Source organism: Cyclopterus lumpus, chromosome 6 (genome assembly GCF_009769545.1).
Source record: "Cyclopterus lumpus isolate fCycLum1 chromosome 6, fCycLum1.pri, whole genome shotgun sequence".
NCBI lineage: Eukaryota > Metazoa > Chordata > Actinopteri > Perciformes > Cyclopteridae > Cyclopterus > Cyclopterus lumpus.
Genome location: NC_046971.1, coordinates 25,152,880 through 25,178,963, shown reverse-complemented (window position 1 = coordinate 25,178,963; position 26,084 = coordinate 25,152,880). Strand labels below are relative to the sequence as shown.

Here is a 26,084-nt window from a genome sequence, read left to right as displayed (position 1 = left end):
CTGCGACTTAGAAAAGTGACCATATAAAATTCATATCGTTAATAATTAATAACCAATTCCTGTCCGAGGCGAGCTTCCATATTTTGACAGTGTGCTTATGTCATTATTCTCATTATCAGACCTGTTTCTTCTCCGCGTGCAACATGCATATTCCCCTCATCTCTCACACAGCGGTCACCCGTCGGCACGTGCCGTGTATAAAACCGAGCGCACCTCCCTCACGCGGCTCCGTGTAGGAAGTCAGGAACCAGGAAGATCAACACGGAAGTAGAGAGCACTTCCAGTACAGATTAGGATGAGCCGAATTTATCACAACACGTCTTTACAGAACAAACCGGTGCACAATGAGACCTTTGAGCGCGCGTGGTCTCCCTCTGCGTACGAAAGGTAACGACGACACGAGTTCCGGTTCCGGTCTCCTCTTATGGGGCACTCGTTCACTTGTTCTAGAGAAACGACACCAAACTGCATTCAAACAATGCGACACTTTACTTCCCCCGAGGTGTCGAGCAGGTATATCTAATGTGTGCAGCTCACATACATAAATTAGTAATAAGTTATTAGTGTCTGTATATCCGGGACTCGCATGACTCCCCCAGTTAGCAGCTAATCCCAATACAACTTGTTTGCTAGCTAACGCCCTTTATAGCTGAAAGGTTGAAGGTGCATTCAAGATGAGGTCATTCGAAATAAAGAAATGAGCTCTTTCATTTGACCGTTTTTTGAATGGAGTTTGGTTGGTGGCTGTCCATATTTACATGGAGGCTACCACAACCATCAGCAGCAGAATGCACAGTTAAAAGTGGAAGTAGAGACTTGAATATTTGATTTTTTTCTTCCACACAGTGGCCAAGGGGTCATTCTAGAAGGACAGCTGCTGGATGTCTCCAGACATGCCATCAGTGATGGCAGCAATCCAAAGGTACTGAAAGAGGTGAAGTCCAGCCGGGTCGGGACGTGTCTCACCATCTGCCGTTTCAGAACAAACTTTTGCCCAACTTCTAGTCGGTGTTAGTGTTGTGGACAGGCTGAACTAAATCCAAACTGCGTGTCTGTCATCGGCAGGTCCGCTTCTATGTGCTCTACATCAAACCTGGACGCATCCACCAGAGGAAGTTCGACACCAGCGGGAAAGAGATTGAGCCCAACTTCAGCGACACCAAAAAGGTCCACACCGGGTTCCTCATGTCCTCCTACAGTGAGTGCATGAATTAATGTTTGCACAAGGTAGTCGCAGTCTAGTGTTCACTTTGAATCGGTCAGAACGAGCCATCGTGAGGCCGTGTGGTCAGGTCCCGGTCTGCATGGAAACACTTCCATGTGTTTGGGTTCCAGTCCTTGAGCTGCAGCTGCATCCTAGACTCGAACAAGCAAAGCACATAGTCACCTTTGTGAAGTGCTGATGAAGAATGACGGGATTTTATTTGATGATGTGCTCATTTTACAAAACAGACGTTTTGTGGTACGATATAAAAGTAGGTCAGTAAACGCCCTTCTGATGACTTTAGAAGGTTCTACAGGCCTAAAGAAAGGCGGTTAGTAAGTGTAAGTGAGACTAAAGGTCTCTAAAGGTGGTATGGTCTCTGAAGGAGGTCTCTAAAGGTGGTATGGTCTCTGAAGGAGGTCTCTAAAGGTGGTATGGTCTCTAAAGGTGGTATGGTCTCTAAAGGAGGTCCTCACCAGGACACCATCATAGCCCAACGCTAGCTTCTTACTTCTACTAATTTAAGTTCATGCTTCAGAAATCATTTGTGAAGATTATCTGAACAGAACAAGTCAATATCATAAACATAATTGTAGGGCCATTTAGTCTGTCAGACATAAATCAAAGGGCCACTGACGCATGGCTCTGTGCTTCATTGTCCAGACAGGGTTCTGTGTTTCTCAGGATATGAAACGGAACAAACAAGCAGACTGTAAGCTGCCTCTCCTGCGCTGGTAACCACCCAGGTGCATGCTGGTCCTGTACCCGCCTACTCTGTTATATAACCCCTGGTGCCCACAGTGTTATCCAGTTCATAAACAAGCGTACAAACCAAAAAACATAGTATTCTAAACAACAACAAATAATTCAACTAAACAAATGCAATCTAAATACTACTGGTTAATTACAATAACTAAATCCTAACATCAAATACATAGCAGAGCTTATTTTCCAAAGAAAGAAATGCATAATCCATGCACCCCTAAATCCCTCTCACATTCTGCCCGCACAGAGGTGGAAGCTAAAGGGGAGTCCGACCGCCTGTCCGAGGAGCAGCTGTCGCTGGCGGTGAACAAGGCCGAGCTGCTGAAGATTACCGACAAGCACCGACCCGGCGGGACCTGGGCCTTCTGGTACCCGGAGTCCCAGATGGACCAAACGGAGCTGGAGACGGGGCAGGAAGTCCGGCTGAAGACCAGAGGAAACAGCCCGTTCATATGTGAGTCTGTGTTAGCGTGTCTTGCACTTCACATTAAGCCGAGTGTTTGGGCTTCAGGAGACTAGAGCCAGTAGTCTGAAGGGGAGTCCACGGTTTGATCAGAACTCATTAATTAGTTTTCATAAGATTGGCCAGAGGGTCCTTTTATGTCTTCATCACCCTCACGTTGATCATGCTCGTTGACCTCGTTGACCTCCGTTGACCTCCGTTGCAGTGGGCAGGGAACAAAATGAAGTTTGAACTCCGGTCCTAATTTCTTATGTAGTTGATCACCTATTTTCCGGTATTAACCATGGTCACCCACCTCAAACCTACGAAACGTTAAAGTTTTTACATAGAAATATGTCAAATACAAAGTCAACACACAGCTATCATCTATTATGGGGTACCTTTTTTAGTATTATGCGTTAAAAAAAAGACCGCAATATTGTAAGTATACAATGTTCGTAGTTAATTTGTTCCCACATCCAAAACCCAGCAGTATTTATAGGATTACTTTAATCAATAAATAAATATACTAATAAACAGATGAGTTCTTAAATGCACACAGAAATAAAGAAATAGATGATTTATTTATTAAATACAATAAAAGATACATAAACGGAATCTTTAAAGAAAATACATAATTAATTGCACAATTGCATAAATGAATAATAATGTTTTTGGAATTGATTGGAAAAGATGTAAACCTCTAGGGGGGTCCAGAGGCATGCTCCCCATGAAGATCATGTACATTTTAAATCTCTTTTTTTAGTCCTGTGTCTCGTCGTCGTCGTCGTTGTTGTTGTTGTTGTTTTTCTGAAGTACCTAAATAAACCGACTTGATCCCGTGCTTCCAGTCTCCTTAGCCAAAGTGGACGGCGGCACGGTGACCAAGTGTAACTTTGCTGGAGACGATCATGCCGGAGCGTCGTGGACGGACAAGGTTCTGGCCAACAAAGCAGACGCAGTCAGCACGCCGGCGCCCGGAGGGGAAGGAGAGGGAGCAGGGGAGGACGAATGGGTGAGGAGGCCTCCGATGCAAATAAAATGACTCATTTACTCCTACGTGGGAACTCTACCTCTTTGACACTGAGTGGATGTGGAGAAGACGCTGTGGTTTGACCCGCACTTTGTTTCTCTCTCAGGATGACTGAGGGAAGCGTCTCTCGACCAATCAGCCCCGACCTCCCGGCCCGCTCCAGTCTCCAGGTCCCCCTCCCTGATTGGAATCTGGCGTTCACCAGAGTTCTTAATCTCTTCCATGTGTGGGGCCTCAGGGCTGGAAAGCTCACGTCACTGGACTCCCCCAGCTCCACAGAGGGTCTGGGGGTGGGCTGTGATGCACACCATCTCTGGAACCTCACCCTTGTGTACTATGTGCATGAACCGGCTTTTCCTGCACAGCCTGGTTTCAATTAGGCCCAAATATCTGTTGTTCTTCCAGCACACCTGAGGAGCCCTGTCCTGGGACACGTCCCAGTGGCTTCCTCTACTGGTTCAGTTGTGTGTCAGCTGACGGGTAACTGGTTACATGACTTAAGTATGTACTTTAACATGCTTGCACTTCACATGAGTACTTTATACTTCCACTTCAGCTACAGAGGGAAATAATGCACATTTTAGAATAATATTATTTTATAATTTTGCTGATTCAGATTAGAAACAAAGAAATGATGTATTAATTTGGATAAATACGAGAACTTGAGAACCTACGTGGTTATATAACAAAGACATCCACCCCACATTTACCTGTAACATTCAAGGAATGTACAATTTTCTCAATAATGTAATATAGTATATTATTCTGAAATGGGCTTGCATCATGACTGCTGTAAATGCTTATAGTTTTGAACTTTTAAATAACCTGAATTCAGGTCTTTTACTTGTTAGTTTTTTCTACACCATGGTACTACTTCCATCACTATGCCGTATCTATGTATGTATATCTATCTATTATCATGATCATCCAGTTATAGATCATAACTCAAGTCAGTAAACATGACCTGTATTATTTTTGTACTGGATTAAAAGACTCTCTTAAACACAATGTCGATGTTTTATTATAAAAAATAACATTTTTTTTTAGCAACATACATACTTGATTACAACATGATACATATAGACTCGTTCCTTTATCAAAAAGAGGGAGTTCGGTCCTTCGGCTCCGATCTGTGCAAAAACGCTGATGAATTGTCCTCCAAACCCATAATTACCAGCAGATTAATACAATTCCGATCCAGATTAATTGTGTTAATAGACGACGAGAAAGAACAAAAGAAAAGTGATTCTAAGAAGTACATATGTTATGTTGATGCTGATAAAAAAATCAATTTTAAAGTTGTAAAAAAATTACAACTTTAAGATTGATTTTTTTTTTATCAGCATGTGTAAAAAATGCCAAACAGTGGATTCAAAATCTGGTTAGACTGACGGTATAAATAATGTATCTGCATCAACCACTGCTGTGTCTTCACTTCCCTCGTGATTTGTCAGCACAATACTACTTCTCAGTCTTGTTTATTAAAAGGGAATTAATGTCCTATTTTGTGATTACTTTCCCGACTGCTGTGGGATTCGGGTCTTGTGTTTTGAAGTGGATTTAGCGGAGGAGGAAAGTACACATCTGTGAGGCTCTAAAACAATCGAAGACAGTGTTCTTTTCTTCTTCCCACTCTACGAAGCGGTTTCATTCTCAAACCACTTCAGAACGCTGTCTTTGTTCTCGCTGACCCACACGATGTTGACCTGGGTTTGTTCCACGGCCTGCTGCAGGTATTTGGTAGGACTCAGATTGTTGTCCGCTGCAAAACGCTCCAGCTGCGCGCGCACACACACACACACACACACACACACGCACACACACACACACACACAGAGGGAGATCAGACAGGGATGTTAGATGTTATACCCACAATGCAATTCACCAAGGACAGTAACCTGACCGCTTGCTCTTAATTAGGAGATGACCTAATGTAGTCCGCGAAAAACACTATCAACTCCAGTTTGAGTACATTTTGATAACATCTGGGGGGTTGAGTCTGAATAAACTTGATGGTGATGAAGGAACGTGAGTGTAACGATGTTTGCTTCACTGATGGAGCTCTCAGGCACGGGGGAAGCAGATCTATATCAGGCTTTGATACACACACTATACGCTCTCGGAGATATATATTCAACGATGGTTTTCATCATCTCATGGGATTTGTTGTCAGTGATAAAAAAAATTAAAAAAAAGAGAATACTATAACCAGCCACGTCTTTTAAACTATATTAGACTATATTAAACAAATGTGGGGTTTTGTCTGAGAGGTTAAACTAACATGTTGTGGCCCATAACTGACAGGCTTCTGATAAGATATTAGGGTGGAGCAACTGGCGCATCGGTTATAATCAATTGTTGGTGCGTGACTGGAGTCTCCGCTTGACGACCATTATCATTTTTGATATAATAAAACCATCCATAAACATTACCTCCTCCAGTTCAAATTGCGTGGAGAACCTTCTGGTCACGCCCTCGATCAGGCTGGCTGCGCCCCTGGAGACGACATATTAAGAGTCAACGCGGTGGACAAAATGGAGATACAGCACCAAACATGTAGAAACTGGATTATATTCTGAAAGAAACTTGAGGAAATTATTCATACTGATGTCAAAGTGCCTATTAATTAAAAGAGGAGCCCTGCTGATTACTTCTGAATCAATCTCCGGTGTCACTGTGCTAATGAAATGAAGCCTGGCCTGTTATGTGTATTTAAACTTTGATACCGGACAATTTAGCTTCCTGGAAATGGCCCAAACAGCAGGGCCTTTATGAAGGCGCGCTAATGATAAGCACTGATTGCATTTACAAGACCTTTGTACTGGATGACTACGCACAAGCCTTTTATGGCACTGTTATTTATTCAAGCGACTCCACCGCACGTCCACCAGCTGTAAAGAGAACACTGACGGCAGCAGCAGGTCGTTCTCACATCTGGAAGCCCGCAGAACCCGAGGCGCACGCGAGGGAGGCCAAACGGTGTGTTCAGGGTGGGCCGGCAGATCGGATCTCCTAAAGCGACCCCGACCCGCTCCGAAATAAGAGCCGCGGTGTGTTTAGCATAGGCCACCGCATCGCTCTCTCTTTTTCCTTTTTTACATTTAAAGATTCTATCGAGGTTTTTGGATGAAGCTTCAAATATGTCATAATAAATAAGTCATACTCAAACAATATTCTTAATTTGGAGAAAGTGATTCATTGGATTAAATTAGAGTCTCTTTTTATAAAATCAACCTTCTTTGATGATGAGACTAAAATGAGGAGACTCATTGGAGTCTCGGCCTCCAGCTGAGTCAGGTAATGGACTCTGTCGTATCCAGTACAGTTGACTTCAGTTGACTCGCCATGTACAGATGCATTCTGGGTCGGGTTCGTTTGAGTAAGCTTCGTACTCGTGGTGTAAACTACAACCCGTCTACAGATTCAGATGTCTTCTTTCTGAGATTGACAAACTTTAAAACAACTTGAAAGTGAACCTCTTCTCTGCAGGGCCTTTGTTTGGACCAACTGTCCCCACTATACACTCAGCAGCCAGCCAGCGCTAGCTGGTGAACACGCTGGAGCATTTAGCAGCTAAAGAGACACATATTTCACTCAGTAGTTAAAATGAGAGGGACTAATAGATTTACATTCGTAATGAATGCTAATGTTAGAGCTAATGCTCTGTGGGATGGGGCTCAGGCAACAGTTTGCTAACACGTTAGCTGTATCAACTTCACAAAATATGACACATTTGAGTAACTCTTTGCTAGTTTAGGAGTAAGTAAGTTTTAAACCAATAATATTTGAGCTCACAGTCTAACTGCCATTGGGTCGGCTTCTCCACCCTGACGAGCATATGTTCGGAGGTAAACCATGAATACATGTTTCCCTTTTCCAGTTCATATTGATGAAACCCCTTTACACAATCTCAGATGCTACTTGGTCATGACTGAGAAATAAACCAAGTCCAGAGAGTGACCTACCCGTTGGAGACGTACTCCCAGTGCGCTCTGATAAAGTTCCAGGCCAGCGCCTGCCCCGCCACGTTATCTGCTATGGAGAGAATAGTGGAACCGACATCCATCAGACGAATCTTCTCAGGGTTCAAAGTGTACTTCAGGTATCTGCAAGATAAGGAAGGATCCTCACTTCATAACAGTGTGGCTGGGATTCACCTTATCACAGGCGTGTCCAACCAGGAAGAAGTTATTATGCACAGTCAGAATAACATGTGAGACATCAGGGCCTTCCAGGCGCGTCACCTGTTGAGCAGCCAGATCTTCTTGGTGCAGGACAGAGCCTCCCGGAGCTGGTCTTTCTCGGAGGTGTCGATGGAGCTCTGAAACTTGTCCCAGGCGAACTCCCACTCCTTCGCCCCGCCAGCGGCCACAGCCTGGCAGTAGATCACGGAGCGCAGGTTGGGGTGGATTCTGAATCACACGCACACACACGCACCGTTATTCTGCCCCACATCCGAGGCCCGATTCATGTTGTGAGTTATCCCACGTCCATGCATTATGTGTGGATGTACGGAGCACACACGGTACACAGTCTAATGAAGAGCCAATGGGCCTCATGCAGGAAGCATTCCTACAAACAGATGGGGTCTTAAGTGGCTTGTATGACTGATTCAGGGAAACTTTGTACCAATGTTCTCGTATTTTTGAATTTTCTTTTTGGTATGAATGGATTAAATATTTCTTTGAAGACACATTCTAAATGTGTTCATATAGCCTAGGCATTCATTAAAATCAGCTATTGATGCTAATGTATAACACGACAATATCAATATGAACATTGTACATTATTTACCCTTTCATCGATGGTGACGTTATACACATTGAACCATTACTTCTATATTTCCGTGACATCAGGTCCTTATTGTACGCTCATTTATGCACGAGTGGCATTCTTCATGGTTACAATGGTCATTTACGCCCTGATCTGAGGTCGGATGACTCTCTACTTTAAAGATTCCAAAAAGACTAGAAAGCATGTGTGGAGGGAGTCTTAGCCTCACGTCCTCACTTAGTAGGATCCTGTTCTCCACGGTCACTTTGAGGAGTGCATGGTCGTAAAAAGATTCTGAGAGAACTTTAAAGATAAGAACCACAATGCAGAGTGGAAACAACAGCCACCAACAAGGAGCACCAGAAAGTGATTAAATGACACCTACCTTCACTAAATCATCGCTGCAAGGTAAAGCCACAGCACATAATGACAGCTATTACAGTGAGAACATTGTTTTTGGAGGGGGGGGGGACAAATAGACTCATGCAAGTTTAGGATAATTACAGAAGGTATGAAGAAGAATCTTCAAATTCCAAATTGAAAAATACGTATTCAGTAGTGCCTGTACCTGTTAGTGCGGTTGTTGTCCATCCAGTTGGCAAACATCTTTGTAGCCATCGCTGAGCATTCTGGGAGTGCATTGGAACACGCCACATCTATGGCGAGGATCTGGCTGTGCCTTGGAGGGAAGCACAATTACATTTTGTATAATAAATGTGCAAGTATTAAGGAAGCTAATCAAGGTTATGATCATGTGACCGGTAGCGAGACCTGAGTCAACGTCAGCTGTGCTAACTTAGGAAAATTGACGTGTGAATTCATTTAAAGAATCACCATCATCATCAAATTTGTATTTTTCATCTGAAACAAGCCCCCGACTTCTTGAGAAGTGGTTCCATATAAACACACCACTTACTGGCACAAGCGTGTGTACAACTGCAACAACGTGAACTCACACATCTGCTCTGCGTTGCCGCTCTCGGCACTGGACTTTGAGTTTGTAGAACTCCAAAGTGCAAACAGGTGTAACCCCTTGAGGATTTATTGAGGGCATCTGTCCTTACTGTAAGGATTGATCCTTTGGGACTTGGGAATTGTCTGTGTAGTTCCTGAAGAAGTTGTACAGGCCGCTAACCTGTTCGCGGAGGTACGCCTGCGGGAAGAGACAGCTTTACAGCAGTTACAGGAACACACGCAGCAATAAATTACTCTTTTTACTGCACACCTGTTTACGATGAGGGCAGGACAACAACACTAGCAGCAGGCTATCACATTAAGTCTGTTGAATTCAGCTTCCCTATCCAGTGCAGCGTAATTCAGTTAGCGTTGTAGCAAAGCCAGATGCGTCTTTCATTTTGAATATCACAAACAAAAGGAGGCCTTCATGCCACATGCCTGCATGGGTCCGTACACCTCGGAGCGGTCGAACATGAGGACGAAGTACTCCAGGTTCCTGACGGTTGACTCCCAGGGAAGAAGCGCTCTCTCATTCTGAAGGAAGCGCGTTGAATTCAGAGCCAGGGTCACTTCGATGAGTTTGGCCCTGAGGAAAACAGATTTGATTTGGGAAGATCAAGGAAGCATCATGTTTAAAACTAATTCACAACAAACATTGATTAACAGCAGTGAAGTGAATAGAAGCCATTACCTCGCTAAGTTAAATGCATCATCAACGAGCTGCCCTCGGTTCATCAGTGGGATCCGCTAAAAAACAAGAGCAAGATGAGAGACAGTTGACTCTTCAGTTTACAAAGACATCGACAACTGTACTCAGTCCTTCTACCATCAGCAGCGTCGGGGCAGGGGAATACGACTAATACGACCAACAAGGCTTTGAACCAAACCATTTTCTATTTTATTCCATTCAACTTTTACGTTCTCAAAGTCAGACATAGGCCCAACAGTATGATCATTTCTGATAGTTTAAGCTACATTCCAGTATTAGCTGTTTTTAAGAGGTCGGTCTGAAACTACAATATAATCCAAAGGGTTTTGACAATGACTGCTGGTCGCTTTAATCCAGACTCTTGGATTTTGATGGATTGTCATGACATTGTGTTGGTATTCATGTTCCCCAGAGGATGCTTCATATTGACTGGATTGATGCCCCAACTTTCAATCTTGAACCACAAGCAGTTCACTTATCCAGAGAAATATCTCAACATCGAATTTATGGGATTGGCACAAAACTATTTGTTGTCCCCAGCAGATGAATCCTAATGACTTGTTTTGACTCAAACGACTGGAGGGTTTTCTGTGAATATAGGGGATCTAGATACATTGGAATCTATCCTCTGGGAACCATAAATGTCTCTACAAAATTCCACTGTTCTCAAACAACCAGTTCGACGATTATTCTCTAATATTTTCATTAAACAGATGTTGAATACATGGTTAATATAAGTACCCAAACCCAGTACACCCATTGTGTAATAGAGTCAAGTTCAAGAAATTGAGGTTCAACATTTCTCTTGCGCCAGATTAAATTCACAACCGGTTGATTAAATGGTTCAATGAGCCAAGATTTCATTTAACCTGCCAATCAATTCAGGGCGAAGCCTTCAGGAGCAACCAGTTGTCTAGTGAAAAGAGGCTTTGTGATTGGCTAAGTCCTTTCCTTTGGCCCAGTGCTCACATGTGGGTCCGTCTCCAGCTGAGTCGAGAGGCGTTCCCAGTTCTCTCGGTTGTAGTTGACTCTGTAGTAACCAGCACAGTTGACGTTCGCCAGGATCCACTCGCCACTCTTAGCGATGAATTCGTCTTTCTTAACTGAAAATAGAGGCAGAAATCATAAATGGTGAATGGACTTGTACTCCGATCACTGAAAGTGTTTTACAATATCAACTTCCAACATCCAATCAAAGACCATCACATAGCTGTTCAAAGATCAAGTTATTCTATCGAGACCTCTGCGTGCCTGATGGAACAGAGAAGATGTAAACTAATGGTTGTTAGACAAATATGAAAACAAAGTGGGTGAAGGGGTGCGTTCACTTACTCGTATCACTGGATTCCAACCAGACAAGAGAAGGTTCGGCTGCATTGGACATGACTCTGATTGGGATGTACCACCAAAGACTAAACACACATAAAATAATAGACAAAAACAAGGTATAATGAGTATCAGTAGCTCGTGTTGCAGGAAAAGAGTATTCAGCCTTTAAACATTGAGCATCCAAGAGTCTAAATAACAATATGAAAGGAAGCCATTTTAAGAAAAGGTGACATGTGATCTCTAAATGGAGGATGAAATTGAATCACCTGCATGATAAGCAGATATTTGCAACGGCATCGTGCCAGAGTCCAGAGCTGTTCTGGGTCTGGCCAGAGCAACTTAAAACAGCGTCAGGATAAATGATGGTGCAACTCACCATTGCAGTGTTATGGAGCGCATAGTTACAACACATTGTTTCAAAACACTCACACATGGCCAAAGGCATCATTCACTGTGATCAGCTGAGTTCACGCAGGACCTGGCAGAGAAACGCTGACGCAATAAGGCTCTGTATTGTGCCAACACACACATATATGAACCGGACTCTTTCATTATTTGATGATAACTATTCTCAGAGGGAGTCAGACATTGTGAAGTGAATGGAGGACAGGTTTATGATTCTTTGGAAAGGTGATCTTCTTTCAGCCTAGCCCGACTGACAGGCACTCACACCCAAAATGTTAAAGTCACATGAATACAGAAGGAGGGACTTATTATTTTGGAACCTTTTTTGGACCACAAGTTTCCTGATATACTGTATTTGCTCACATTTCCCACCTTTGGGACCAATTGGTCAAAGAAAACATGCCCAATGGAAGGTGGACTTCGACAGTATCCTTAAAGTGTAATCAATAACATAAATATATACAATAAACCTGCATTCATTCTTTATTGGGGCCACTAAAAAGCTCTGTAAAGCTGAGGGAAAATGAGTTGGGTGATAATTCCCTCTGGGATCACAAATATGAGCGACACCTTTCACATAGTCATAGATTAGTGCAGTTTTATATCAAAATGAAAAGTATCGGGCCCAGTAGTAACCCCTGAGGGACTCCACAAAGTCAGCGAGTTAGCGAGTTGACGACGTAAAAAACTGCAAAACCGGAGGCAAACATGGAACCGGCTACGGTTCAATGTCCTGCCTCTTGCACGCTCTACCCCGGGGCCGCCCCTCGTCTAAATCTAACGTATTTTCGGTAATTCATAGACGAAAACGGCTCAACATTCAAATGTACGACCAGCAAACTGTACATATTGTCCATCAACCATCTAACGATCCAACGACTACAGTTATTTGGTTTTAGAGGGATAGTTCATGAATCGAGGCATGACAAAATGTCATGATGTACTACACCAAACATTTTCTTTTAAGAAATCAATAAATGCACCAACCACGCAATTCTTCCTTTCCATTGCTGTTCTGATTTATTCCATTGTTTCCATTAATGCTGAATCTATTTGTTTACTCAATAGATTGTTTTTTTCATTAAAATGAACACATCATAACACATTCTCAGATAAAGTAAAGCCACTGGTCATCTTTACGTTATCTGGAATGTAAATGAGTATCATTATATATTATCTGGGCGTGTACACTGGAGCACCTACCTAGATTCAGAGGAGTCATTGAACAGGAACTGCTTCTGGTAGACTTCTCCATTGGTAGTGTTGATGGTGATAACAGGATAGCCCATTTGTTTGGTCCAGGTGTTCATCACCTTGGCAACGGTGGTGTGACCACCATCCTCATCTTCGGCCTGCAAACATGGCACAAATCAGTTCATACTTCATGATATAAATCCCATAAACTGATCACTGATTAACAGGCATTGTCATACAATACATGCTTAAAGTTAGCAACCAAACACTTTACCTTTTGAATATACTCCCAGAGGTCGTTCTGGTCGGTGTTTTTATAGCTAAAGTCCGAGAGGTACATCTGTAACAGGGAAACAGAGATCCAGAGAGAGCTTACAGTTAACAGCTTCATCCCGCGTTCAGAATCAGGATTTTCAGGAGGAAAGTTTGCATTCAGAATATTGATGTTGGGAGCGTGATGAAAATGTTCAAACACAACTGAGAGGATGTTATGTATGTATGTATACAAAATAAAAATAAACTGAATTATGTTGACACAAATGTTTTCTTTCATTTTAACAGCTGATGGACCAGTATGTGTGCGTGTGTGTGTGTGTGTGTGTGTGTGTGCGTGCGTGCGTGCGTGCATGCGTGTGTGTGTGTGTGCGTGTGTGTGTTGTGGAAACCCTTCGCTGGAAACGGTGAAAACTATAGTGAACGCAGTTTTGGATCGTGAACCATATTGCAAAAAACTAAATTAAAAAAAAGCAGATGTTGAAATAATAGGAAATCTTGTTTATTCAAATACACTTCTGTAACAGTAACAGTAACAACAACAACAACAACAACAACAACATGACCACTCCAAACAGAAAGAGAGTTTATGTTGGATTACCAGCTGGATGTGGGTCACGTGGAATGAATAGACACAGTAGTCTGAACTCACAGCAGAACCACACACAGACAAACCAGAACCACACACACAAACCAGAACCACACACAGACAAACCAGAACCACACACAGACAAACCAGAACCACACACACAAACCAGAACCACACACACAAACCAGAACCACACACACAAACCAGAACCACACACACAAACCAGAACCACACACACAAACCAGAACCACACACAGACAAACCAGAACCACACACAGACAAACCAGAACCACACACACAAACCAGAACCACACACACAAACCAGAACCACACACAGACGAACCAGAACCACACACAGACGAACCAGAACCACACACAGACAAACCAGAACCACACACACAAACCAGAACCACACACAGACAAACCAGAACCACACACACAAACCAGAACCACACACAGACAAACCAGAACCACACACAGACAAACCAGAACCACACACAGACAAACCAGAACCACACACACAAACCAGAACCACACACAGACAAACCAGAACCACACACAGACAAACCAGAACCACACACACAAACCAGAACCACACACACAAACCAGAACCACACACACAAACCAGAACCACACACACAAACCAGAACCACACACAGACGAACCAGAACCACACACAGACAAACCAGAACCACACACACAAACCAGAACCACACACAGACAAACCAGAACCACACACACAAACCAGAACCACACACAGACAAACCAGAACCACACACAGACGAACCAGAACCACACACAGACACAAACCAGAACCACACACAGACAAACCAGAACCACACACACAAACCAGAACCACACACAGACAAACCAGAACCACACACAGACAAACCAGAACCACACACACAAACCAGAACCACACACAGACAAACCAGAACCACACACACACAAACCAGAACCACACACAGACAAACCAGAACCACACACAGACACAAACCAGAACCACACACAGACACAAACCAGAACCACACACAGACACAAACCAGAACCACACACAGACACAAACCAGAACCACACGCAGACACCAGAACCACACACAAACCAGAACCACACACACACAAACCAGAACCACACACAGACACCAGAACCACACACAAACCAGAACCGCAACAGGCTGTGCTGGAGGCTCAATGACGTTGGGTCACTCCCAAGGCTCGATAATAAACTACGGCAGGGGGCAAGCTGCAAAGCGGTAAGTGGAAGCAACCTCCACAACTTCAAGGAGGGATTGTAATTATCTGTAAACTCTCGTGTTCGTGGACTACTGTCTTGTAGTCAAGTCAAGTATTATATTAATTATAATAAAAACGAGGATCCTGTTAACAATTTGATTTGACTGCAAAACACATATTCCGATGTAGATCTTAAAGACCGTCGCTCCAGCAGCTGGTCCTCCCCCCTGCCGATTCTGACAGAGACGCATTCGAGTGCTCTGATTAATAAATGAATGCTAGAAACTGATGTTGTTGGTGGTGTTATTTAGCCTATCTGAGGCTAGTGGATTGCAAAACAATTTTCAACAGCCCCCTCGGTCACTATGAAAGTGTCCTGTTACTCAATACTCAAACGTCCGATGCATTCCATGGTCCATGGGCAATAGCCAGTCACAATAGCTCTTTCTGTTTTGACATAAGGAAACAAACACAAATACATCCACGTATTGCACCAACGCTGCTGACACATGCTCTTTCCAGGGGAAAACAAACCCAAGGAACAGTTGCTTTATCCATGCACACAAGTCCCCTTTCTCAGAAACATTTACTTCACTTTCTGCGGCTCACCAACAGAAGACCGTGTGTGCCAATGTCTGGCACCACTCACAGCCACACCGGCTCCTTTTCATCCATCTAAATAATAAAAAAGATAAATCCATGCAGCACTGACAGCTTTGTGAAGCATGGGCAGAGTCTCCAAAAGGAAAAGTGAAGACCTCGGTTGTTGCATTCAGCAAATGTTTGTTGAAGAAAGTAAACCTATACACATACACATATATGGGGTTTATGTGATTTAGTGATTATGAGTTTGCCCCCAATTGAGGCATTGACTTAGAGAGCTTTGGTGTGGCGGTTTGCTTTCCCACCCATGCGGCGAGTCACGTCGCATGGGGAACCACAGAGTTATCAAGAGGGTACATCCTCTCAGAGGAAAACTACAAGTTACTCACTTTGATTCCGTGGGTGAAAACTCTCTCTGTCACGATGTCTGTCAGCATTCTCAGCACAGCTGCCCCCTGAGGAGGGAACCCCAAATACAAGTAATGGGCCCATGTTCATAGTACACTGGTATGAGTGAGTCACAAATAAAACACACACACCAACATCATATATGTATTCATTCCTTGTTTCATTTGACTGTACCTTACAGTAGGTTATGGCATCAAACATATCTTCAATCTCAAAAGTCATCTGGACGTCTTCCTGCGGAGGACTGAGAGGGTGGGACGAGGCCAGAGCGTCCACCTCAAACGCTGCATGGAGGTTGCTCATGAAATATGAGTCTTTCTGAGGAAAACAAAAGGAGAGCACATATCACACGGCTGCATGGAATGATGGAGACATGTTCATCTTTTCATGTGTATTTTTTCAATGACCGTGCAAGTAAAAAAGGTTGGCAACAGAAATGAAATAAAAAAACAAAACAGTCCTGATTATGCAGTGAACTTACCATTTTGGAATATGGCTCCATATGGGCCACTGCAAAGAATGACAAGTACGTGGCAAAGCCCTCGTTCAGCCAAATGTCGTTCCACCATTTCATTGTCACCAGATTCCCAAACCACTGTCAACAAGAACAGAAGGTTGAGGATTCACGAGACAACAACATATGACATTACTGGGCAGTGTCACCTTCGCCTACAAAACGTCACTCAATGATACACGTACCAACCAGGAAGACATCCACGAATTACCACAAAGAAACATAAATTGACTACAAAGAGAAACTAAAAGACTACAACAAGCAAAACAGCGACAGAGACAGAAAGAGAGTCACAACAACTATGAAAAGGGACCAAATAACTGAAAAAGGACAAAAGATGAAAAAAGGACAAAACAACGACGGACAAAAGAATTACCACAAAAAGACATAAAACAACTAGAACAAAGAGACACAAAAAAACTTCAAAGAGACACAAAACTACAAAGAGACACAAAACAATCACAACAACGAGACACAAAACAACTACAAGTAAACACAAAACAACCACAACAAAGAGACACAAAACAATCACAACAAAGAGACACTAAACGACTACAACAAAGAGACACAAAACAACCTCAAAAAAAGAGACACAAAACTATAAAGAGACACAAAACAACCACAACAAAGAGACACAAAACAACTTCAAAGAGACACAAAACTACAAATAGACACAAAACAAACTCAACAAAGAGACACAAAACAATCACCACAAAGAGACACAAAACAAACTCAACAAAGAGACACAAAACTATAAAGAGACACAAAACAACTACAAAGAGGCTAAACAACTATAAAGTCTGCGTATCTTGCTTTCAGAGAAGTGTTTGGGCCTTTTGCATGTCTGTGCCCAGGGGCCCATTGTCTTATAATTCGCCCGTGCATGTGACACGAAAATGTTGCTTAATGGATTAATGTTATCATTTAGTTAGTGTTTTTTATTAAAAAGCCATTATTGCGTGTCATATTTTGTTGTTTTTACTAGGGTACCAAACATTAAGGTTTTTTTCCCTCTAACCTGGTGTGCCAGTTCATGTGCAATAAGAGTGGCGATCACTTCCTTGTGCAACAGTGATGACACTCCGTCCTCATAGAGTAGGCCTCCCTCCTGGTATGTGATCAGTCCCCAGTTTTCCATTGCTCCAACACCTAAGTCTGGCAGTGCAATTTGATCTGGAGGAATCACATAGTTATGGACAAATGATCATATGATAGATGCACATATTTTGTTACACATCTATATCTATTCAATTCTTATGAAACTAGTTTTTTATAGCCGAAAATCACAAATTACAAATTTATCCTCAGAGGGCTTTACAATCTGTGCACATACTACATCCTCTGTCCCGGGTCTAGCTGACTTGCCTCAGAATAGCAGAGCGGCTGACTAATCGTATCATGATGAAGCAGCTCCTAAACATGGTGTTGCCAACGAAACTGAATTGTGAATTAAGTCTTGAGGAAAACCTCGAACAAACAAGTTCCAATGAGTCAGCAGAAGTCCACCTAGGGAGGAAGGCCAGGGTGGTAGATGGGTCAAAGGACATCCTTCACCTTGTCTAAACATAACCAAGTACTTTGTTGTCTAAACATAACCAAGTACTTTGTTGTCTAAACATAACCAAGTACCTTTGTTGTCTAAACATAACCAAGTACCTTTGTTGTCTAAACATAACCAATAACCTTTGTTGTCTAAACATAACCAAGTACTTTGTTGTCTAAACATAACCAAGTACTTTTGTTGTCTAAACATAACCAATAACCTTTGTTGTCTAATCATAACCAAGTACCTTTGTTGTCTAAACATAACCAAGTACTTTGTTGTCTAAAGATAACCAAGTACCTTTGTTGTCTAAACATAACCAAGTCCTTTGTTGTCTAAAGATAACCACGTACCTTTGTTGTCTAAAGATAACCAAGTCCTTTGTTGTCTAAACATAACCAAGTACCTTTGTTGTCTAAAGATAACCAAGTACCTTTGTTGTCTAAACATAACCAAGTCCTTTGTTGTCTAAACATAACCAAGTACCTTTGTTGTCTAAAGATAACCAAGTACCTTTGTTGTCTAAACATAACCAAGTCCTTTGTTGTCTAAACATAACCAAGTCCTTTGTTGTCTAAAGATAACCAAGTACCTTTGTTGTCTAAACATAACCAAGTACAACATCAGGAGAATCCGACCCCTTCTCACTCAGAAGGCGGCACAGGTTCTGGTCCAGGCTCTGGTCATCTCACGGCTGGACTATTGCAACTCCCTCTTGGCAGGTCTTCCTGCTAATGCCATTCGACCTCTACAGCTCATCCAGAATGCAGCTGCTCGACTGGTCTTCAACCGACCGAAATTTACCCACACTACTCTGCTCCTCCGCGACCTTCACTGGTTACCGGTGGCCGCCCGCATCCGCTTCAAAACACTGGTACTTGCGTACCGTGCTGCGAACAGATCGGGTCCGGTCTACATCCAGGACATGGTCAAACCGTACACCCCAGCCCGTTCACTTCGCTCGGCTTCTGCCAATCTGCTTGTAGCTCCTTCACTTCGAGCTAAATCACGACTGTTTGCTGTGCTGGCTCCTCATTGGTGGAACGAGCTCCCCATTGACATCAGGACAGCAGAAAGTCTCTACATCTTCCGTCGCAAACTAAAAACACATCTTTTTCGACTATACCTTGAATAGGTAGCACTTAAATGCCGTAGTAGCACTTAAATGTCCCTTACCGATAGCACTTTAGTAGCACTTGAATGGCACTTACGGATAGTACTTTGTAGTTTGACTTTATTGAAGAAATTGTACTTGCTTGATTCTTGTTGTTCTGAGTTTGGACTCACGGTTTAATGCACTTATTGTAAGTCGCTTTGGATAAAAGCGTCAGCTAAATGACATGTAATGTAATGTAATGTAATGTAAAAGTACCTTTGTTGTCTAAACATAACCAAGTCCTTTGTTGTCTAAACATAACCAAGTACCTTTGTTGTCTAAAGATAACCAAGAACCTTTGTTGTCTAAACATAACCAAGTCCTTTGTTGTCTAAACATAACCAAGTACCTTTGTTGTCTAAAGATAACCAAGTCCTTTGTTGTCTAAACATAACCAAGTACCTTTGTTGTCTAAAGATAACCAAGAACCTTTGTTGTCTAAACATAACCAAGTCCTTTGTTGTCTAAACATAACCAAGTACCTTTGTTGTCTAAACATAACCAAATCCTTTGTTGTCTAAACATAACGAAGTACCTTTGTTGTCTAAAGATAACCAAGAACCTTTGTTGTCTAAACATAACCAAGTCCTTTGTTGTCTAAACATAACCAAGTACCTTTGTTGTCTAAAGATAACCAAGTACCTTTGTTGTCTAAACATAACCAAGTCCTTTGTTGTCTAAAGATAACCAAGTACCTTTGTTGTCTAAACATAACCAAGTCCTTTGTTGTCTAAAGATAACCAAGTACCTTTGTTGTCTAAACATAACCAAGTACCTTTGTTGTCTAAACATAACCAAGTACCTTTGTTGTCTAAACATAACCAAGTACCTTTGTTGTCTAAACATAACCAATAACCTTTGTTGTCTAAACATAACCAAGTACTTTGTTGTCTAAACATAACCAAGCACTTTTGTTGTCTAAACATAACCAATAACCTTTGTTGTCTAATCATAACTAAGTACCTTTGTTGTCTAAACATAACCAAGTACTTTGTTGTCTAAACATAACCAAGTCCTTTGTTGTCTAAAGATAACCAAGTACCTTTGTTGTCTAAACATAACCAAGTCCTTTGTTGTCTAAAGATAACCAAGTACCTTTGTTGTCTAAAGATAACCAAGTCCTTTGTTGTCTAAAGATAACCAAGTACCTTTGTTGTCTAAAGATAACCAAGTACCTTTGTTGTCTAAACATAACCAAGTCCTTTGTTGTCTAAACATAACCAAGTACCTTTGTTGTCTAAAGATAACCAAGTACCTTTGTTGTCTAAACATAACCAAGTCCTTTGTTGTCTAAAGATAACCAAGTACCTTTGTTGTCTAAACATAACCAAGTCCTTTGTTGTCTAAACATAACCAAGTACCTTTGTTGTCTAAAGATAACCAAGAACCTTTGTTGTCTAAACATAACCAAGTCCTTTGTTGTCTAAACATAACCAAGTACCTTTGTTGTCTAAACATAACCAAGTCCTTTGTTGTCTAAACATAACGAAGTACCTTTGTTGTCTAAAGATAACCAAGAACCTTTGTTGTCTAAACATAACCAAGTACTTTGTTGTCTAAACATAACCAAGAACCTTTGTTGTCTAAACATAACCAAGTACCTTTGTTGTCTAAACATAACCAAGTACTTTGTTGTCTAAACATAACCAAGTACTTTGTTGTCTAAACATAACCAAGAACCTTTGTTGTCTAAACATAACCAAGTACTTTGTTGTCTAAACATAACCAAGAACCTTTGTTGTCTAAACATAACCAAGTACTTTGTTGTCTAAACATAACCAAGAACCTTTGTTGTCTAAACATAACCAAGTACCTTTGTTGTCTAAACATAACCAAGTACTTTGTTGTCTAAACATAACCAAGAACCTTTGTTGTCTAAACATAACCAAGTACCTTTGTTGTCTAAACATAACCAAGTACTTTTGTTGTCTAAAGATAACCAAGAACCTTTGTTGTCTAAACATAACCAAGTACTTTTGTTGTCTAAACATAACCAAGTACTTTGTTGTCTAAACATAACCAAATACCTTTGTTGTCTAAACATAACCAAGTACTTTTGTTGTCTAAAGATAACCAAGTACTTTGTTGTCTAAACATAACCAAGTACCTTTGTTGTCTAAACATAACCAAGTACCTTTGTTGTCTAAACATAACCAAGTACCTTTGATGCGGTTTTTCTTTTGTCAGTTCAATAGTCATTTTAAGAAAAATCATGATGGTTTAATAAACCTAACTATGCTTTGTTGAATACACCTATAGCAGCAGTTTTATAGCTTTTTTGTTGTTGTTTTTAGCAAAATTAAAGAGCTTCTCCAGGCTGGGAAAAAAAGAAGCTAAACTTATGTTTCAGTATTTGTAAATGGCAGCAGGTTACAGCTATATGATATGAGGGTGATATGAGGGATGATATGAGTATGTGTAGATATCACTGATAAGGAAAAATCAATATGATTAATTATGATACGTGTAATGTGGTCCTTGTAAAAATTCATGGGAGTTGTAGTGTTTGAAAATACATATATATATAATAATATATTATAATAATATTAGAACAAATTATATAGTATTGGGACACAGTATACATGTTCTTGCGAGCCCATACTGAACCTAACTTACCATCTGTCAACACATCCGGCCAATCAGATCTAGACCAAGTCTTACCTAGAGTTTTCTGTTCGTAATTTATTCCAAAATAGTTCTCGTAGAACTTGAGAATCTTTCCGGTGATGTTGGCAGCATACTTAGCGTGACCTGCTGCAATGGCGTCAGGACGTGCATAAGTCTGTGTGGGCAAAACACAGCGGTAACATAAAGCACAGAGGACATTCTCCCACATACTTTAGTTTTGTCCTTGGAGGCAAATTTCTAAATGTTTGCAGAAGAAAATGTAACGTCTCTAGTGATACCAGTCAAGGTCAACACCATACCAAAAGCAATCACATTAAACTAATTTTGAATCTACAGTACACATACTTTAATCTTCACACGGCCATCTGTTGGGGAGTCGGCTGAATCGGTGAACTCTGAAACCGTGAAGGCAAACAAGTACGTTGACATCTTCGGCGTTGGATAAAAGTAAGTGACTTTCCAGACGTCGTCGAGGATATTGGAATCTGAGAGAGCGGGAGACAAGGGAGACCAGTATAAGGAAGGACATCTTTGATTCTGGGATTACCGTTATACTGCCCGAGGGGACGTTTTGAAGAGACATGAGCATGACAGTATATTGTACGGATTTCACCTCTCATGTCCGCGTTCCCGAGAGCTACCGTGTCTCTCCTGTGGATGATCGTCACGTGAAACACTGCCTTCATTTCCGGCTCGTCGAAACAAGGGAACACTGTCCTGGCATCTGCTGGTTCCAAATTGGTGGCGGCGAGGAATCTATGAATACAGATAAAAGACAGTCGGACCTTTCTTTATAATGTGGATACTGCAGGAACACTGGATACAAAAAAAGACGACGCAATTTGGATATCATACAGAACCTGTGATGGATTACTTTAAGATTAAATGCATTGACTTCATTGAAAAGCCAATGTCTATTTCAAATACAGGTGGAAACAGAGGCATGTCATGACAAATAGATACATTCCAGTAAATAAATGAGACAATAGCCTAAACATGAAACCAATGCAGTTTGAATAACATTCAACATTAAACATTAAACCCTAAACAACAGCCTATTCTGCTTGTTTAAGGCCACAAAGACATCTGATGCACCTTGTTTTTTATTCAGACTCCAGTCCAGATGGTATGTTGATTATTTCTGTATTAGCATCTGAAAAATAGAAACTTGTAAGTTGGCCAAGTTTGATTTCTACGCAGTAAAAGGAAGTGTCATTCTATGAATTATTAGACCGACTATATATTGACCATAGTGGTTCATTCATGATTTATTTAAATCATTGGGTGGGGGGGGGGGTGCTTTGGAATTGTTTAAAGGACTATATAGTTGGGCTATAACAAAGTAATATTTTATAGCAAATGTGATGTATTATTGTCTAGACCTCCAGTGTATCAGATGCGTCCTTAGTTATTGTCCTTGGTGACTTTAACAAAGGAAACCTCAGCCATGGACTCCCCAAATATATATTTGAAAAGATATACTTGTTTTATTCTGTTATTGTATGACTATGTTTATTGTTATGCACCTTTCAACGAGTAAAATTCCTCGTATGTTCAACGTACCTGCCAATAAACTCTTGTGATTCTGATTTCACTCGAACAAATCACACAATATATTCCTTCTGATTTAATAAGTACCGCTTCATGTGGACTAAACTATAGTTATTCCTACATACAAATCAAGAAAGGAACAATTTGTAATCTGTAGTGACTCCCAACTGAAGATGCACACACACACACACACCTGAATACAAAATCGATAATATTTATAATAATCATAATAATAAGTAATGAGTGAATGATTGCATCTTTAAGTAACTTGCCCAAAACTGCTGAAAACAATATGATGGATTGCATCCAAAGGTTTCTTGATAACAAATTAAGAATAAAAAAACTAAAGCTGAATAATAATTACAATAGCTTCTATGGATGTCAGGGATAATGCTGTTCTTTACTGCAATAGCATCATATGTCCTTTCCGTTGCAATTTGAGTCTGCCGTGATGGCGGCATTGCTTGATTAAGTGGATTAATAGCTTAACCGATTTAGTACACTTTGGGAATTTTCAAATTTGGTGCCTATGAGTTCCTGGAGGAAACTCTGGCAGGATTTTAAAAATGTTTTCAAAACAAAAAAGTACATCGTCAAAATAGTTTGAAAGAGTCTCCACACGGAAACAGCTTTAAACATATAATTGTTTTGTGCTTACCTCTCTGTATCTTGATCGCCTTCATACGCTGGGGAACCTTGAGCATATGTGCTTACAAAGACCCCATTAAGGTTCTCTGTAATTTCTCCGTTGAAAGCCAGAAACAAACTGTAGTTCCCCCCCGCCTCTAACGCAGCATTCAACTGGATCTCCAGGAAGTTGCGTGTGTCTTCTTCGTTCTTCATTGAGGAAACACCGATCCTCTCATTTGTGTCTTTGTTCATCACCACCGGACCAGAAACGTCCAAGTTCCGGCTGTGGAGGTAGACGACGCTAGTGCCCTGGACACAATGAAAGGTCACGGTGGAGTTTCCGGTGAAGAGCATCGTCTGGTTGGGGCTGGTGACGTTCACCACCTCTATGATTCGGGTGTAGAGGTGAGGCTGAAGGAAGACCTGGTAGCTTTGGGGTACGAGGTTCTTCGGCAGCCGGATGACGGGCGGCAAGCTGGTGGTGCTGGACGTGAACATCGGACGGGGCGTCGGGTCCATCAACGCAATCTCGGTCTTGTAAAAAATGATCATGGTGACGATGCCGGCGATGACGGAGATGGTCAGGAAGACGAAGGTGCCGGCCAAAATCTTGGATATGCCGGATTCTTTGGCCATGCTGGCTGCTTCCGATGGTCAGTCCTATAGGTCCCGTTGCTTGACTGGTGAGAGATGAGTCTGAAGAGCTGGTGTGCCTCTTGTATGTTCACATCCAAGTAACCTCCCATAAACTGGGCTGGCCTCAACAATTAAGGGCCTGCGCTCAGATTAAGCATTAACTCGGGCATTGCCGAAGGAGCAAAGAGTGAGTGTTTTAGTACGGAGAGGGCAACGTTCATCGGCCACGCTGTAAATAATCAGTTAGATGGCGATCGCAAACATCTGGAGGAGGTTACTGTGGTCTTGCCGCTAATGCAGGGGTTCTGTAGACCTCAAGGAACACTTTATCCTAACACTGCACCCCGTCAACCCATCACACACACACACACACACACACACGCACTCTCCCTTTCTATGAATGCAGCACAAGCCTCAAATGGAAACAAGAGCAGCCGATGGAGGAAATCCGTCAGAGGGAGAACATCGGCGTCACCCCTCTGGATCGTAGGTGTCCAAGGTTTGATGACCTCAATGCAGGGGGCCAGACTACGGCTTCCAAAGACACCCGTCAACGCAGACCCCGTGCGATTAACATACTCCTAACACAACGAGATGCACGTGCTGAGTGGGCCGGATAAGAGAGGAGAAAAGGAGTGATTTGGCTGGAAAGCCCCAAACCTCTGGGAATCTCGACCACCATGACCATACACACACACACACACACACACACACACACACACACACACAAAGGCAAAAAAGGGAACAGTTTATGTAAAAAAGGGCCTGAGATGGGCGCGGCGGTGGTTGTTTCTACTGAGAACAGATGTTCTGGTTGCAGGATCAAGAAGATCAAACCAGCGCCGATCACATTGAACCATTAAGATGAAGGCGACTCATCATCTCAGGATCAGAGCCAAGTGGAGGAGCGACTTTCCATTAGCTCTGATTAACACACTGTTAGGGCTGTGATGATGTTTATGACACTTGGCAGAGCTTTATGGTTTCATTTCATCAGAGTTTAAATGGAACAAGAGCAAAGAAACTATTCCCTGGTGCTCACTTAAAGCAATGTTCTATTGGACTCCAGGAATTGACATTTATTACGTATTATTATTATTATGTGGGAAAAAAAACCTTGGTACGGACCAGATGTTGCAACATCTGTCAAAATGCCTTGGCCTTCCACTGGTGTGTTGTTCAGGGGCGATGTGTTCCTGAGAAAGTAAGAGATCGGAGCCGTCTTCTGTGAGATGTTTCTCTGAGGAACGTCAAGCTGATGTCTGCACACACAGCTGGGACGGCTCACTCGCTCACTCACACACACACACACACACACACACACAGTTAAGATTGAATACAGTTTTTTATGAAGAATCTTGTGAAATGTAAATCTCACGTATACATTGATACATTCTGAGGAGCATAGACACACGAGCACAAGTCCTCAGAATCCACTGAATGTTACACTAGCGCACGTCTGTGACGACAAGGACCTCTGCTGATTAAAAAAGAGAACTGCAGAAGCACC

The 26,084-nt window shown here is 42.0% G+C and overlaps 2 protein-coding genes across 3 annotated transcripts; one reads left to right on the top strand and one right to left on the bottom strand.

The window, feature by feature from the left end:
- The first annotated feature begins 221 nt into the window (after positions 1-221).
- Positions 222-4,452, top strand: arpin (actin related protein 2/3 complex inhibitor). 2 transcript variants are annotated; one of them, XM_034534086.1, is made up of 6 exons: positions 222-387; positions 847-922; positions 1,066-1,198; positions 2,217-2,423; positions 3,263-3,426; positions 3,551-4,452. In XM_034534086.1, exons 1-6 carry the CDS (start codon positions 296-298, stop codon positions 3,557-3,559), a joined length of 681 nt encoding a protein of 226 aa, XP_034389977.1. In that variant the 5' UTR covers positions 222-295; the 3' UTR covers positions 3,560-4,452. The 2 variants fall into 2 exon arrangements, with proteins under 2 accessions (XP_034389977.1, XP_034389978.1); XM_034534087.1 differs by lacking the exon at positions 222-387 and adding an exon at positions 399-513.
- Positions 4,453-4,473: 21 nt separating this feature from the next.
- anpepa (alanyl (membrane) aminopeptidase a) lies at positions 4,474-25,269 on the bottom strand. Its single transcript, XM_034534006.1, has 20 exons — positions 23,967-25,269; positions 22,371-22,513; positions 22,103-22,242; positions 21,791-21,911; positions 17,449-17,603; positions 16,398-16,511; positions 16,091-16,234; positions 15,898-15,963; positions 13,086-13,151; positions 12,821-12,969; positions 11,216-11,295; positions 10,853-10,986; positions 9,866-9,921; positions 9,613-9,760; positions 9,282-9,370; positions 8,786-8,896; positions 7,689-7,856; positions 7,410-7,550; positions 5,877-5,940; positions 4,474-5,222 (listed from the first exon to the last, which is right to left on the bottom strand). The coding sequence occupies exons 1-20, from the start codon at positions 24,572-24,574 to the stop codon at positions 5,079-5,081; spliced, it is 2,841 nt and encodes a 946-aa protein (XP_034389897.1). The 5' UTR covers positions 24,575-25,269; the 3' UTR covers positions 4,474-5,078.
- Positions 25,270-26,084: the final 815 nt, after the last annotated feature.